At 38.7% G+C, this 17897-nt stretch overlaps 1 protein-coding gene across 4 annotated transcripts in view; it reads left to right on the top strand.

The window, feature by feature from the left end:
• MYO5A (myosin VA) overlaps positions 1 to 6663 on the top strand; it is a 222693-nt gene extending 216030 nt beyond the window's left edge. For all 4 annotated transcript variants that reach the window (XM_024232523.3, XM_054531491.2, XM_024232521.3 and 1 more), the window contains one exon: positions 96 to 6663. In XM_024232523.3, the coding sequence (XP_024088291.2) occupies positions 96 to 248 (153 nt within the window). In that variant the 3' untranslated portion in view covers positions 249 to 6663. The remainder of the gene's footprint in view (positions 1 to 95) is intronic.
• Positions 6664 to 17897: the final 11234 nt, after the last annotated feature.

The following is a 17897-nucleotide window of genomic DNA, read 5'->3' as shown; positions in this document are numbered from 1 at the left end:
TAGTTGAGAATTTGAGGGTAGAAATTTTAGTAGAAAAAAGTATTTTAGATTCAAAGAACTGATGCTCTGTTTATTTTTTTTCTTAATCTTCTCAGATGCGTTTACGAGACAGGAAAGACTCTCCCCAGCTGCTCATGGATGCTAAACACATCTTTCCTGTCACCTTTCCTTTCAACCCATCTTCCCTCGCGCTAGAAACCATCCAGATTCCAGCCAGCCTCGGCCTGGGCTTCATTTCACGGGTCTGAAAGTGATGTCCAGGCAAACATTGACAATACATTTCTTGCCCGAATAAGAACCCATTATTTCCAGTGAGCTACTGAAAATACATTTTTAAAGAGAAAGTACTGATTATCTCCCAAATGAGAAGTCATTAACTGGAAATCTCCCTAGAATACTTTAATCGCTTTGGAAACAAAGATAGGCTCTTTCGTGCTGTGTTATCTTTATAGCAACACTCATCCTTAACCAACTAGGTACCATGAGTTTACATACAGGAGAATGATGGAAGGAAGGGAGGAAGGAAACGAGGAGAAAAATGTGTCTTCAGCTGGCAGCATTTATTTTAAATCCTTAGCACTGCGTTTGAATGGTATAAAAAGTATAACTTCCATAGATGAGCTGTTGTTAGGAAGGTCCCAAAGAACCTCCTCTGCACTAAACAGGAGAATGGAAAGAAAAGTCTCCATTGAGTACATATCATGTCAGTTTAGGAATCAATTATGTCGATATTGTTAAACTGGTTCAAAGAAATAAACTGGCAATATGTAAAGTAATTCCTCATTTGTGTCACTATTATATAGAGATATTAAAGGAATGTTGGTTTGCTAAATAGTATAGATGTCCATTTGTACTATAGTTTACTGAGCATTTTAAATTGCTGCTACATACTGTCTTCTTAAAATGTAAGTGATATTCTTATTAGGCACTACAACAATAAGTTTCTCTTATCAACTCTGTTTACAATTCAATCAGATCACAGTTTTAACTGGATTATATGCAAATACCTATAGATTCACCTGCACAAGTAGCAGACATTGGAAAGTCATGTAGTAATATGACAAAATGCTTGACATTTAGGGGTAGGATTAGACAAAGTGGCTATTGTTGATGTCATTATTTATTCAGGATGTATTACATTGATGTGCTCATTAATTTTCCCTGGGTGGATATTGCATCAGGGTACAGTGTTCTGTGAAGTGACTTATTTTTAACTACCAGATCTGATTCCTTCAGTGCATATTTTCAACCTCGACAGGTTTTCTCTCTTCTTAATTTATTAAGAATTAATCTCGGCTGGGCGCGGTGGCTCACGCCTGTAATCCCAGCACTTTGGGAAGCCAAGGTAGGCGGATCACTTGAGGTCAGGAGTTGAAGACCAGCCTGGCCAACAGGGCGAAACCCTGTCTCTACTAAAAATACAAAAATTAGCTGGGCGTGGTGGCACGTGCCTGTAATCCCAGCTACTTGGGAGGCTGAGGCACGAGAATCGATTGAACCTGGGAGACGGAGATTGCAATGAGATTGAACCACTGCACTCCAGCCTGGGTGACAGAGAGAGACACTGCCTTGGAAAAAAAAAGAATCTCACTCACTGTCTAGAAAGGATTGTCAGAATATTCATGATTCAGGTCTTGAAACTTCAATTATGCAAAAGAAGGTATATAACAAATATTTCATTATGATTCAGTTTTTAAGGCTTTGCAACTTCTATAAGTGTTCTCAGATGCCACTAGATAATTTTAAAAGCATCATATTAGAAATACTTTAAGAAGACTTATATAAGAAATAGAAGATTGTTGAATTTTAGAGGATTTGGTTCATTAAGACCCAGATTCTGTAAGTTTTCATTCTGAAATTCTAGTTAAACATATTCACCATTTTTCTTAGGAATCTTATACAATAAATCCTTCAGGTTGCACAAAAGTAAATTATTAGTTTTCATTAGAAACTCTGGTTCTGAATTACAATCATAGATTATATAATTTAACTGTTAGATGGTCTATAAAAATGACAAATCTTATTAAAATATGTGCAATATTTATAGAAGTCAAACAGCTTCATATCAGTGACAAAGATTGTTATTAAAAGATAAATACTGTCTGTTAATTTACATGGGCCTCAAGTTCCTTGTTTATAAAATAAGAGAGTTGGACACTGATTCTTAACGTCTCCTCCACATTTAAAATTCTCTCTTCTCAGCCTTAGATTCTAGAGAAAAAAAGCTGCAGTTACTCAGTAAGTCCATTCTCTGATGGAAAAACCAGTGTGTAGTGCCTGTCAATTCCTTAGGATTAATCAAATGTAAAATCACAAGTTTGTGTAGCTGTAACCTTTCTTAAATGTATATGATTTATGTACATGCTTTTAGAAGGTCCTACTATATTTGTGTTATAATTAGTTTAAGTAATTTTTATTACATCATGTATTGCTTTATTCAGTTTGAATACATTTATTTATTTATTTGCAATATCAACCAGAAACACTACCAATTGCATCAAATTCTCCCAGTTTTTCCTGGTTGTCAATGCGGTTTTCAATGCACAATTAAGTCGTAGCCATTTGGTTCGTGCCAAATGTGTCAGAATCTAACAGCATCCGATAGGCTGTAAGTTGGGGAGTTGCTAAGAAAATGCAACGTGGTACAGGCTGTCCACCTCAGCCCTGGAAATCTCCCAGACCTCCCCCAGCTTCATCCTGTGTAGCACGACTCACGTGCACTCTGAATCTTCTCAGGTCTTCCAGGTCATGCTGTAGCTGTCACTGCCATGCAGCTCTTTTTTTTACTCCAGACAGCTCATGTACTGAAGCGTCATGAAAGAAAGGCTGTGGTCTGAGCCTTTCTCTCCCATCTCCTGTCTTTCTCCTGTCAAGTGCTGGAGCCAGAGCTCCTACAGCCGTCCTTGGTGGTTTCTCCTGTTCAGGGATGGTGGCACAAAGGTTCTGCTATTCCAGGGCTCCAGCTTCCTCCCAGGTCTACCCAGAGCCCCAGATGGGGGTCTGAATTAACCTTTCTTGGTGGCCTGGAGATTTTTAGTCATTCACAAGAATACCTTGTAACCAGGGAACCCCAAGGCCCAGTAAATGATTCTGTATACCATTTTCTTGAAGGTACAAGAAGATTCTGCCGACTATGGGGATCTTTGGGCCAGTTTGAGGATTGCTTTCCCTCTGAGGTTCTTTCTCTCTGTCAGCCACACTTTCTCACCCAACTTCAGACACACCCTGCCAGCCTTTTCCCTACTCATTCACTCTTCCCCTTCCCTGAACTTAATCGTCTATCCCGTTGCCTGCTCTTTGACTGTGCACTGAAGGCAGGTGGATGGAGTCAGTCCTCAGTTGCCCCTGCTGGCCTTCCTGGTGCTTACCATCAGCCCAATCTTTGCACAGTCCTTGTTGTTCTTACTTCTCTGCAATACATTCCTTCAGAAGATCAGTCATTGACTTTTTCTTAATTCCTCTGTGACACACAATGGGAATTCAAAGGAAGAGATCTTAAAAGTCACAACAGTTCTTTATCTCAATAATCCCCTCCCCATTCACCTTACTACATGCAGACTCACCTCACACCCTTACAACTTGAAGCTGAAAATTTAAAAGTAATTTCCCTTTTTGCAGCTTTTCCTCAGGTTAAGGCTTTGATCTGCCTGAGAGTAACTCTAAAAGGAGGGAAGATAAATATGGGATAAAATCCACAAAGTGTAGCTTCTAATTCATTTGGAAGTTTAAAAAATTTCCACGTATCTGATGCTTCTTTTGTCAGGTGCAGAAGCACAAAAACATATTCCAAAGCCAACTGATAGGAAATTTGGGGATTATTGTCAGTTTGGAGGATTTGCTGTGTTATTTCTTCATTTCCATGGATAGCTTATAGTTGGCTCTTTCTGGGTGAGTAATTATGTGTAATATAGATCAAATCTTTTAGTAAGGTTACAGCTACATGTTAGGGGAGGCTATGAAAATACTATATTATTATAATTTCAGTGCAGTGATTGTTGTGAGAAATTACTTTCATGGTAACCCTAGGAAAATAGGCACCTGCCACCATCCTGAGAAGTCCTCACACAATGCTCTTTCTCTCTTACACACACACACACACACACACACACACCCGTCACTAATTCATAGAGTTCCTTAGCAGGCATAGTCAAGGATCCTCTGGGTAATGTCAGCTGCTTATGATAAAACAGAGCCAAAACTAGTGCATCCTGTTGAAAGTAATGCAGAAACAGTACCTGGGTCCAGATATGCTTTCCTGCGGCGCTTTCCTCTGTTACCTCATTTCATCCTCACAGCAGCATGGACGGTGGGTGGGGTCGCTTCTACAATCATTTCTGATGATAGCTTGGGAATAAAGATGGGGCAGTGACTTGCCTGATGTCACACAGCCCTCCAGCTGTCCCGCTTTCCCATATGGAGCAGTGGTGGTGTGGGCACCTGTGAGGCAGGAGACTTTAAAAACGTCGTGAGGTCACATGCTGCCCCTCCTGGTACATGTGGAATGCCCCTGGCCAGCAAGGGGTGCTTTTTTATCAGAGTTGGCAGCTGACATGTGGGAACCAAGCAAGTGCTGAGTACCAAGTTACTTGTTTTAAGGAGACCAAGTGCTCAGCGCCAGGTGGTTTTCTTTTTTGTCATAGTTACTTGCTATAACTACGCCTGACTTCTGTCATGAATCAGTGCTCTCTGGGAGGGTGCAATACTCTGTTTGGGCATTAATTGGTAGCAGGTTGTCTCAACCAAAAAGACAGGAAACAGCAAAAGCATCTCTGAAATTAAGAGGAAAGTTACTCTCCACACACCCATCAGAGTCTCTATTGGAGCCACCAGGTGAGCTGTGCAGCCTGAACAGGCCTGCAGCTATAGGCCACCTTCCCAGTTTAGGTCCTCAGCACAGGGGAGCCCAAGCCACTGGGTACCTTCTGAGGGCTGTCACTGGGCAGGCCATATACAAGTCAGTGTGTGCGTGGGCACTGCAGTGTGTGCATGTCATAGGTGTTGACGGGTGCTAGGAGGGGTGTCGTGTGCATGCGCGTTGAAGAGGATCTGTATTACCGTGACCTCTGTTCATGGATGAGTGCATTGTAATTTGTTCTCAGGCTGTGCTGTGAGGGCCGCCTTAACCCTTGCTCCCTTCCCTTCTAGAGCTGCCTTAAGTTCTCCAGAACTTTTCTTCTGTAAAGGATATCTTCTTGCCTGGAAGGGATATCTTGCCCTGTTTCTCAAGGTTTTGTGAGAGTTTTGATTGGGTGTGGCCCTGCATGACCCTCCTTCTCCTGTACTTCCTCTTTCCTTTCCAAATGGGAATTAGAACTGTGGGGCAGCAACAGTCTCAGAGCCAGTGAGAGGCCAGCTTAGAGAACGCTTCTGAGTTAGTGGGACTCTGTGTCACAAGTAAGCAAATGAATATATGAAAGAAATTATAGAGATAAGTTAGATTCTTGGTAATACTTAAATGTCTTTCTACTAACCTTTTGTTACTAAAGGTAAAGGGTATGACTCAAACATTTTGTGGACATTCTTTTCAAAATTTTTTAAGAACCCTGTACTATAAAAGGTGGAGTAAAAACAGGAAAGCGTGCTATAAGTTCAAATCTGTTGTATTACCCTAAATTAGATAAACCAACCTGAATTATAGTAGATTTCTCAATAGATGAGGAACTGAAAAATACTATGTAAAATATCTTCCAAAATGCTTTTTATACTTTTTTTATTTGTAATTTGGTCTATCTAAAATGTTCATTAGCTTAACTTAATGGGTGTTGTTGGATTCATATGACTAACATTTCCTCAGTATTGTAATGCTTGAAATATTTGAAAGAAAAAATGTTGTTTTTTAGTTGAAACTGGTATATATAATTCAGTGCTTGGCAGGTCAGTATATTTTTATGCATCTTTCAGAGTCAGCAGTTTCAAATCTTACTGTTATCATGTTATAAAATTTTAGCCCACATTTCAGGCTCCGTAAATCATTTGAGCCATTATTTTTTCCCAACAAATGGTGAATTTTTTCTTTAAATGTGGATATATATGTTGTAATTTATTATTCCTGGTTATGTATTTTTGTGGGATCCTGCAGTAAAATTGAGTTTTTTGTGTCTTTGGGAGATTTAAATTGCTTTAACAGTGTTGCGCAAAAATGAGTTCATGCCATTTAACATATTGTATTTTAATTATTAACTTTATTAATTTACTATGAAATGGACATGCCTTATAACTAAAATGGAATTGAACATTGCAGTTTTCAAATATTTTTCCTTGTTGGGTCTGGAAAAGGAATTCTACTTTGATCTGCATAGAAAATTTTGATACAATTTTTTGAAAGTTCTTAGGTGAAACATTTACCCATTAAAAAGGAAGCAGAAATACTGAGACATGAAAGGCATTATCAACTAACTCTAGACTCTAGAACCCATTCTAGATATCTCACGTGCAATTTTAAAAAATAAGTTAATAATTCATCTCATATCAACAAAAGCCTTTGAAACATGGGTTTTCACTAGATATCACCTAGTGCTAAGATAAAAACCAAAACAATATCAGAATTACATTTATGCTCTAAATTTGTAGTTGTCCAATGTTGTGCTTAGTAAATGTGTGTCATTAATGCTGTATTCTCCTAGCTATTATGGAAACTTGTTTAAATAAAGATATGGATATAAAGAGTTTTTGTCAGTGTCTTATAAGTAAATCCACTGTACATTTTAAAACAACAAAACAAGTTGTTTTCCTGAAGACTAGTGAATGTAAATATAATCCCTCCCCAGGAGAATATTCTAAGAAGTCTTGGAAATTTAAAAGTTGACAAGTTCCCCTCCTAGTAATATATATGATATTATATTAATATATATAATATAATATAAATGATATATGTCCATATATCATAATATATATAATATATATGATATATGGACAACCTAGTAATATATATGATAAAGAAGAGAACTGCCAAACACTCAAACAAACAGAAACAGCTGAGGAAAAGGTAGTGTCTTTTCTTCAAGGGAAAGTCATGCCTAAATATATTGGAATTCTCTGACAGAGAAATAGACATAACCAAGGGGAATTTGATATGCATAATCTACTTAGACTTTCAAAAGATTGAGGGTGTCATTTGTGTCAAAAGTTCTACTTTTAATATACTGGGAGAGTAGACATTTTTTGGCATAGGACATAGATCAAAGAAGTATGCAGATGTGCTTTTTTGGGTAAGGAAACAGAGCAGTTATTCAGATCTGTGGTGGAATTAGTCTCATCTTTATTTATGATAAGGAGAAATTAATATCGTCATGTACCACATAACATTTTGGGTCAACGATGCACCGCATCTATGACAGTGGTCCCATAAGTTTATAATACTATATTTTTACTGTTACCTTTTCTATGTTTAGAGAAACAGGTACTTACCATTGCCTGCAATTTGCAGTACAGTAGTGTGCTATACAGGTTTATAGCCTGGGAGCAATAGGCTATTCCATATAGCCAGGGTGTATAGTAGGCTATACCATCTAGGTTTGTGTAAGATCACTCTGATATTTGCACAATGATGAAATTGCCCGATGATGCATTTCTCAGGGCATATCCCCTTTGTTAGTAATGCATGACTGTACATGGTTTTCATGTAGATTATACACTTCCTACTTCCACGACACATTCATTCCACTCATTTATGAAGTACTTTTCTGGCACCGCAACAGGCCCTTGAAATATAGCATCTTCCAAGTTAAATTCAATCACTGGCCCCATGAACTACAGCAGAACACCAGTATGTTACAAGTAATAAAATGTCAAAATTTGCAAACAGTTTCGTTTCTTTTTTTTTTTTTTTTTTTGAGACAAAGTCTCGCTCTGTCGCCAGGCTGGAGTGGAGTGGTGTGATCTCAGCTCACTGCAACCTCCGCCTCCTGGGTTCAAGTGATTCTGCCGCAGCCTCCCGAGTAGCTGCTACAGGCGCCCGCCACCACGCCCAGCTAATTTTTGTGTTTTTAATAGGTACGAGGTTTAGTAGGCCAATATTGAGACCATATTGGCCAGGATGGTCTCAATCTCTTGACCTCGTGATCCGCCTGCCTCGGCCCCGCCGAAGTGCTGGGATTACAGGTGTGAGCCACCGTGCTCAGTGAACAGTTTCTTTTTCTAAATTAATTGGAACCAATTCAAGATTATTTCCCCATAATAAAATTACTCTCATCCAGTTGCATTTTGGTATGATCATTAGGATTCTTTCTGGGGCATATGACAAAAATCAAACTCAAACTGACCCAACCAAGCAGGAAATGTATTACCTAACATAACTAAAGTTCAGAGATATATCCAGGTGCCCAAACATTGACATCAGGGATCTCCTTTTCTTTCCTTACTTTTGGCTTCATTCTTAGTCATGTTCTCCCTCAAGTGACAAAGATGGCCCTCAGTAGTGTTTGGCTTCATTCTATGGCTCTGCCTTCAGTAATTCTCAGTAAGACATTTCAGGATGGAGTCTCACTGGCTTGAGTTCTACTTCCACCCTCAGAATAATCACTGTGTCCAGAGGAGTGGAGTGCTCTGACTATCCTAGCCTGACATACCCCCCACTAAAACTAGAAATTGGGTCATTCACAGAAAACATAGGATTGACTAGGTGGTAGTGGGAGTTCACCAGAGGAAAGACAGGGTATAGTTAGCAGAGGAAATGAAAGCAATGCATGTCTACAGTAATGCATTCTCCTGAATGGGAAAGAAAGGGACGCGAATTGTGTGCAGCACTGGGAGTGTGCCGTGCATGTGAAAGTGTGGAGCTGCTGGGTGGGTTTCCTGGGTCTTAGCCGTCAGCATAAGTGCACAAAGAAGTAAGCAAAGTGTTACAGAACTGAAGAATTTTGAAATCGCATTTACCACCCCGGAAAGGGACCTGGGAAGATGTGATTTGTTCACAATTGATCACCTTGCTACTGAAACCAAAATATGATGGACATTATTCAAAAGGAGAGAAATAGAACCTGCCATACAGACCTTGTTAGCACCATGTTGGCCAGCTATGGGCAGTTCTGGTCATTGGGTTTCAAACAAAACACAAGGGAATATAAGAGGTTCAGAAGAGAATAAGAGAGAATTGAAGGAAAAGGATACTACCCATAAGAATGGTTTGAAAATCCTGAGACAATTGGGCCTAGACAAATGAATGCCAAGAAGGTAAGAATGTGGGCAAGTGCTAAAAAATTTTGCTTGGTTGGGCCGGGTGCGGTGGCTCACACCTGTAATCCCAGCACTTTGGGAGGCCGAGGCGGGCGGATCATGAGGTCAGGAGATCGAGACCATCCTGGCTAACACGGTGAAATCCCGTCTCTACTAAATAATACAAAAAATTAGCCGGGCATGGTGGCGGGCGCCTGTAGTCCCAGCTACTCAGGAGGCTGAGGCAGGAGAATGGCATGAACCTGGGAGGCAGAGCTTGCAGTGAGCCGAGATTGTGCCACTGCACTCCAGCCTGGGCAACAGAGTGAGACTCCATCTCAAAAAAAAAAGAAAAAAAAAAATGCTTGGCACAGATAAGGAAAACATGAACTATTTTCCAAAACTTAAATATGGTAAACAGACATATTTTGAAACTTCAGCAGTTACTAGAAAAGAAATAAAATACTAGTTTATGTTGTCAACCATATATATCTGAAGCTCATTTCCTGAGTCTGCATTATCGAAAAAGCTAAATGAATTTGAAGAGAGTTTGGTCAATGCTACTTGTGACCAAAAAAAATTTCTACTGAGAAGATCTGGGTTGTATCATATCTTCAGGTTATAATCTAGGAAGACAAATGGTTTCTTTTCACAGCACACCCATGGTCTGCTAAAAATAGGTCTCTGGGCTGAATGGCCTGTGTCTAGGATAACCCTAGCTAGGATGGTGATTACTGTGCAAAAGAATGGAGCTCCTTTTAGAGGGAAGTAAGAAGCTGTTAAAAACAACCTCATGAAAATAGAAGGGAGGGAGGAAAATACAGGTAGGAATGGGGTTGGTCAACAGAAGTGAGATGGGCAAAGAAAGACAGACCCAAAGCCCATGGAAAACCATTCTTGAGTTGACGTTAAATACAACAGGAGAAATATTTCTCACATTTCAAAAGTAGCTTTTAGGAATTCCACTTCTGACATGATAGCATGAGGAGCTTTGCAGACAACTCCCAAGGGAAACCAGTGAAACCAGTGAGAATTATTTTAAAAACAAACCAAACCCCCAATTCTTTAAAGTCTCTAGAAATGGTCCTAAAGGCGTACACCAAATGAAGAAACGCTTATTCAAGAAAACATACTAAAGCTTGATAAAGAGAATGAGCTTGTTGTATCTGAACCAAGATTCCTCCCTCCTTCCATCTTCCAGGTCAATGAGACAAAAACTCCACTCTAGACTGGTATAGCCAAGAACTCAGGGCTTCCTCTCTGCCAGCTCACAGTTGGAGGGCTGTCTTCCTGAGAGGGGCAGGATGTCAGCACTTCTCATCCTGCTCCCAGCCACCTCTTGCTTAAGCTAAGTTTCAAATAAATGCAGTCAACAGGTGGGGGGTCCCTTCTACCCAGCCCCTACTCACGGCTCACAAGCTCTACCTTGGGGACATCACTGCTGAAAATACTGGGACCCCAGTGCATGTTGTTCAGGCTTGTAAGGTGGTGCTCTCATCCTGGGAAAGGCCAACCAAAAAGACCTAAGACCACTATCCCCCATCCACCGAGCATTTGGCTCCCATCACTCAAAGAGATACAAGCCATTGTCCCCACCCCCAGCTCCAGAACAATGGCTCAGAGATTTTCACCAGGAGCAGAAGCAGGCCTTAAAACAGAAAGCTCCAAATTACTTCCTAAAGGAACTGACTTCATTTGCAAAAGAATGTGGAGAAGTTCAAGCCTAAGGGCGTTTCAAAAACAGTGAAGGTTGCAATGACTGGGATTGGGAGGGGATTGGTAGATTCATTAGAGTTATCGGCTGAACTTTAGGCTATAACTTTCCTGGAGAGAACTGGGAGAAGAGACAGCCAGGAGGAGTCCTTGCAGGATCAGAACAAGTCTCAAACATTGACCTCAAGAACTATCCTTTCAAAGGAGCCCAAAATTGATCGGATACTGTCTGTGAAACAATATGTTCCTTATAGCATTGTTGAGAATCGTAATTGGTGGAGTTTAACAGCTGAATGTTAACCAGTCAAAGTGAAGCTAGCCAAAACCACTGTCATCCCAGGTTTGGCAGGCTACACTGCCTGAGAAGCAGCATCAGAGGTTTCCCACTATGGGGTGGTGGGGGACGGCCAAATAGATCTTATTGAAATAAGCCAGCTGGTCACTAAAACATAAACAAGCCCAGTTTATTTACAAAAACAAGGACCAGTATGCAGAGCTACTACAATATATTATCAGAAATGTCTGGATTATAACCAAAAAATTACAAGACATGCAAAGAAACAGGAAAGTATGACTTATAAGCAGAAAAAAAAATCAGGTAACAGAAACTGCTTATAAGAATAACAAGGTGTTAGATTAACAAAGATTTCAGATCAGCCATTATAAATATATTCAAAGAACTGAAGGAAACTATGATAAAAGAATACATCTGATGAATGACAACAACGATACAAAGAACAGGAGGGAGGAATAGGATCCTTTTGATATTATAAGGTACTTGTACTGTACCTTACACACTGTGAAGTGATATCATGTTCTGTGAAGATGGGCATGGATTCGTTATAAATGTGTATTGCAAACTCCAGGGCAACCACTATAAAAAGTAAAAATAGAAGTATAATTAATATGCTAAGAAAAGAGAAAAAAATTGAATCACATTAAATGCTCAATTAAAACCACAAATGGCAGAAAAAAGAGTGGAAGACAAAAAATAGAAACAAGACCAAGGGCAACAAATAGAACAGTAACAAATATGGTAGATATTAATCCAAATCTATCAGTAGTCTGTGTAAATGTCCATGGTCTAAGTACACAAAAGACAGAGATTGTCAGAGTGGATCAAAAAACAAGACCCAACTATATGTTGTCTACAAGGTGATTCTAAAATTCAGGTGGAATTGCAAGGGATACCAAATAGCCAGAACACTCTTGAAAAACAATAGCAAAGTTGGATGACTCTAATTTCAAGGCTTACTACAAAGCAACAGCAAACTAGACCATCTGGCACTGAAAGTAAATATAGACATAGACATCAGTGGAATATAATTTAGAGTAGGGAAATAAACCTATGTGTTTATGATCAATTGATTTCAACAAGGGTGCCATGACCATTCGATGGGGAAAGAATAGTCTTTTCAACAAATAATGTTGACACAACTGAATAGCTAATGCAAAATAATAAAGTTAGGCCTTTATCTCATACCATATACAAAAAACAAACAAAACTCTGCTGGATGCAGTGGCTCGCATCTATAATCCTAGTGTTCTGGGAGGCCAAGGTAGGAGGATCACTTGAGGCCAGGAGTTTAAAACTAGCCTTAGCAACGTAGTGACCCCATTTCTACAAAAAAAATTTATCTAGGCATGGTGGCATGCACCTGAAGTTCTAGATACTACAGAGGCCAAAGAGGAGAATCACTTGAGCCCAGGAATTTGAGGCTGCAGTGAGCTATGATCATACTACTGTGCTCCAGCCTGGGTAACGGAGAGAGACCTTGTCTCAAACAAACAAAACAAACAAAAACTCAAAATGGATCACAGGCCTAAATGTAAGAGCTAAAACTATAAAACTTGGAAGAAAACAAAAGGATAAATCTTCTTGACTTTCGATTGACAAGGGGTTCTTAGATATGACACCAAAAGCACAAATAACAAAAGAAAAAATAAACCGAACTTCATCACAATTGAAAACTTTTGTGCTTCAGTGAACGCTGTTGAGAAAATGAAAAGGCAACCTGTATAATAGGTAGAAATATTTGCAAATCATATATCTGATAATGGAGTCGTATCCAGAATATATAAAGAACTCTTATTACTTAATAATAAAAAGACAACTTAATTTTAAAATGAACAAAGGATCTAAATAGACATTTCCCCAAAGAAGATATACAAAAGCACATAAAAAGATGCAGATGCCTGACATGAGGGAATTGCATATGAAAGCCACAATGAGATACTACTTCACATCCACCAAAATGCCTAGAACCAAAAAGTCAGGTAATAACATGAATTGGCAAGGACGTGGAGAAATCAGAACTCTCAGGCACTGCTGGTAGGAATGTAAAATGGTGCAGCCACTTTGGAAAACAGTCTAGTAGTTCCCCCAACAGTTAAAGAACAGAGTTACCCTATGACCCAGCAATTCCACTCCTGGAAATACTCAAGAGAAATGAAGACATATATGTCCATACAAAAACTTGTACATAAATGTTTATAGCAACATTACTCATAATAGCCAAAAGGTGGGAACAACCCAAATATCCATTAACTGATTAATATAATGGAATGTTACTTAATCCCTAAAGAATCACTGAAAAATTAACTCAAGAAATAGAGTTATTTTTAGGGGGGGAATTTAAATTATGCACTTAATAAAAACTATCACCAAAAAATTCAAGAAACAGAGGGAGAAAAATACATGTGCCATAAAGAAAACAACAAATGGCAGACATAAATCCAACCATATCAAAGACTACATTAAATGTGAATGGATTACACACCCCAATAAAAAGGCAGAGATTATCAGACTGGATTTAAGAAAAACAAAAACAAACAACAACAACAACAACAAAAAACAAGCACAGTGGTGCATGCCTATAATCCCAGCTACTTGAGAAGCTGAGGAAGGAAGATCACTTGAGTCCAGGGTTCAAGACCAACCTGGGCAACTGTTCTGTGTGGGAGACCTGTGAGGGGAGAAGGCACACACAATACTTTTAAGGGTAAACAACTTTATCCCATGTAAATGGCAATGCAGATAATAATAAGCAAATGATATAATAAGCAAATTGATATAATAAGCAAATTGCAATGGGAAGGGGAGAAGGGATAAGATATATATATATATATATATATATTTACACTCACCAGACTAGGAGAATTCACCACCAGACCGGTAAGCAACAGCCTGGGCTCCAGAGTCGGTCACTCACTGGTGTAGATGAGGAGAGGTCTCATGAAGCTTCAGTGTAGTCTGGGACCCAAGCTCTTTTTGTAACAAGTTGTTTGGCATGAGGCCCAATCAGGAGGCCCTTTGCGACTGGGCTCAAGGAACACAAAAAGGTCAACTTTTTTTTGCAATTGTTGTTTTTCAATAACTAACGTATAGGAATAGATTGAAATAGGGATTTCTCCAAAAAAGTGCTGGATGAATGCCTTAAGGGGCTCACACAACCTATTCTGGGACTTGGTGACCATTGTTTGTGTCCATGTTCAATTTGATATTTAACTTTTCCTCCACAGCAATATAGCAAGACTCCATCTCTTAAAAAATAAATAAATAAATAAAATGGCCAGGTGTGGTGGCTCATGCCTGTAATCCCAACACCTTGGGAGGCCGAGGCGAGATCATGCCATTGCACTCCAGCCTGGGCAACAGGAGCGAAACTCTGTCTCAAAAAAAAAAAAAAAAAAAAAAAAAAATTCCATATCCTAAATGTCAGAGTTCTAACCATAACACTTCTAGAAGAGAATCTTTATGAGCTTAAGCTAGGAAAAAATTTATTAGATAACACCACCAAAAGCATGATCCACAAAATTAAAAAATGATAAATTAGACTTCACCAGCATTTAAAGTTTTTGTGCTGCCTAAGACACCATGAAGAAAATGAAAAGACAATCCACACTCTGGGAGAAAATATTTGCAAGCCATATATCGGTAAAGGGTTTGTGATCAAAATGTTTAAAGATGGTAGATTCAATACCTGTATTTACTCAACCTTCCTCCTGAAACTCCGGTAACAATAAACTCACAAAGGAAAAGAGAATGAATGAGGAATGACAGCAACAGCTTGGAAGATGAAAAACAGATGGATAAATGTCTTTTATTTTCACTAGCAAAGAAAACTGAAACCTAACCTGGGATAGGCAGAAGCCCAGAAGCAATCCGGTTCACACTACATAATTCCGAAAAGCTCAGGAATTAGGTTCAGAGGCAGCAGGTAACACTGAAAGTGGCATGCGGCTGAAAACACAGGAATTGGTTGAAAATCTGTTTAAATAGCAGTTCAAGTGGACTTGAACAGACATTTCACAAAAGAGGATACCAAAGTGGTCAATAGTCATCATAGAAATAAATGTAACTTGGACCCACAGTGAGACATCATAACACACTCATCAGAAAGGCTATTTTTTAAACTGACCACATCAAGTGGTGAGAATATTAAGCAACTAAAAGTCTCACACACTGTTGGTAGAAGTATACATTGATATAACAATTCTTTACAAATCTCTTTAGCATTATCTGTTAAAGTTGAGCATTACATACCTGCAATCCAGCAGTTCTGCTCTGTTTATGTGCCCAACAAAAATACATATATTTGTGCATCAAAAGACACATATAAAATGTTCATAAAAGCATTATTCATAGTGGGTGTAAACTGAAGCAACCCAAATATTTATCAATAGGAGAATGAATAAATTGTAGAATATTTATACAAAGGAATACTACTAGACAGGAATGAAAGACCTCAAACCACAGCTACATGCAACAAGATGAATAAATACCATGTAAAAAGCCAAATGCAAGAGTTACACATGTGATTCCATTTATTAAAAACATCCAAAACAGGTAAAAAGCATCTACGGTGATACAAATCGGAACAGTGGTTATCTTTGAGAGAAAATGATTTGAAGAAACAGAGAAAGTTTTGGGATATCGGTAATGTTCTACATCTGGATCTGGGTGGTGGTTACTCTGGTGTGTTGATGTGTTCCATGAATAAGAGTATATTGAGCTGTACACTTATTTGTACACTTTTCTGTATATAATTTTATTCTTCAATAAAAATTTTCTTTAAATAAAAAAGGCAGCTAGATTCTCTTTTTAACTCTGAGCAATCAGGCAGCTGTCACTACTCACCTTATAGCTTTTCTTTTTCTTTATATGAAATAGAATTATTTGGGCAATAATATAAATAATTTTGTATATAAATAAATACAAAATTAAATTTACCATGATCCTCTCTTTGTGGCATTTATCATCATTGATCCATGCCAGGCCCCTCTTTATATTTTTTGATCCCCTTTTTGAAATCTCTGATTCCATTTCTCTCCCTCATAGGTATCCACTCTTGCATATTTAATGAATGACTTTATAATTTATCCTCCATACCTCTATTCACACATACTTGTACCCGTGAACAATATTCAGTATTGCAGTTTTTGTGAGTTTTTAAATATTAAAGACTTGGGCTAGACATCTATTCAACATTGTTTTTTATTTCTGAGTCAAGTAGATCGTGTCTATTCCTACTAACACCTGTAGAGTTTTACATGTATATACTATTTCTTTTTTTATTTTTCTCTGCTGTCTGCCATGTATATACTATTTTATTTATTCCCCTATTGATATTTAGATGCTTCCAACTCTTTGATATATAACTATGTTGTGATGAACATCTACGTAACTGTCTCTTTGGGTGACTATGTGAGAATTTTTCTGCCTACATTTATTTTCATAACGATTCTCAAATTGCTCTCTAGGATGGCAGTATAATTCCCACCAGTCATGTAAGCAAAAAAAGTTTTTATTTTCTCACATCCTAGGCAGTATCTGATATTGTCTAACCTAAATGTTTTTGCCAATATGATGGGTATAAAGCAATATCTCATTGTTGTTTTCATTTGTATTTATCTGATTACTGCCAAAGTTGACATCTCCTTATATGCTAACAAGCCATTTAAGTGTCCCCATCTGTGAATTGCCTACTAATTTTTGTCAATTTTAAAAATTGGATTTCTTTTCTTTAACCGATTAACAATTCTTCTATATGGAAACTACTATAACCCAACATTTTAAAGATATTATCCCTCTTTTATTCCTAATAATTTCCTGGTTTTAAGTTTTAATCGTGAATCCATCTGGAGCTTATTTTTGGATGCAGTGTTTGCTATGGATCTGCTTTTATTGTTTTTCCATATAACGGGCCCATCTAATAAATTTTATTTCCCTATCTGGTCCTTAAGGCTACCATATAATGTAGGGCCCTGGGGGGCTCCAGCATGTTCCATTACTCACGTATCCGTTCTCATGCAAGTGTCACACTGTTTTAATGACTACTGCTTTGTTATGTCCCTAAATATATGGCAGGACAAATCTCTCCTCTTTGAGAATTGTCTTAGTTATACAGGGCTTTTATTTTATATGAAATATAGAATCATTGTACAATTCTCCAAAAGTTCTGTAGGATTCTGACCCCAATATATTAGGCATATATATTGATTTGGGTAGAAGTGACACCTTGACCATATTAAATATTCCCAGCCAGGAAAATGGCATGTATCCCGTTTACCTGGGCCTTCTTTTAAGCTCTTTAAGAGAATTTTAAACATTTTCTCCACAAAGGCCAAGGGCATTTTTGCGAGTGTAATCTCTGGATACTTTATATTTTCACTAATATTGTAAATATCTTGTATTGCATAGACAATGCTCATGTAAAGGACCATTACTTATTTTTGTATTTGATTTTGAATACGATGACCTTGCTGGACTCAACACTTTTCTTTGTGTTCAGTACATTGATTCCCTTGGGTCTTCCATTTAAATGGTCGTATCCTCTGCTCTTTGAGGAGCTAACACTCGGGCCGGGCAGCCTCCGGATGCATCTGCTCCTGCCTGGCAGCGCGCCCCGGGCCCCAGCCTTCTCCACCCGCGCTCCCGCCAGGTGCAGCCGCCCGGCCCCGGCCAATGGCAGCGCGGACTAGCCGGGCCAGGCTTGGAGGGACCAATCCCGCCGCTGCCCCCTCCCCTC

The sequence above is a fragment of the Pongo abelii genome, chromosome 16 (genome assembly GCF_028885655.2).
Source record: "Pongo abelii isolate AG06213 chromosome 16, NHGRI_mPonAbe1-v2.0_pri, whole genome shotgun sequence".
Classification (NCBI taxonomy): Eukaryota; Metazoa; Chordata; class Mammalia; order Primates; family Hominidae; genus Pongo; species Pongo abelii.
The sequence above is the reverse complement of the archived record's forward strand: the minus strand, read 5'-3'. Positions and strand labels throughout refer to the sequence as shown.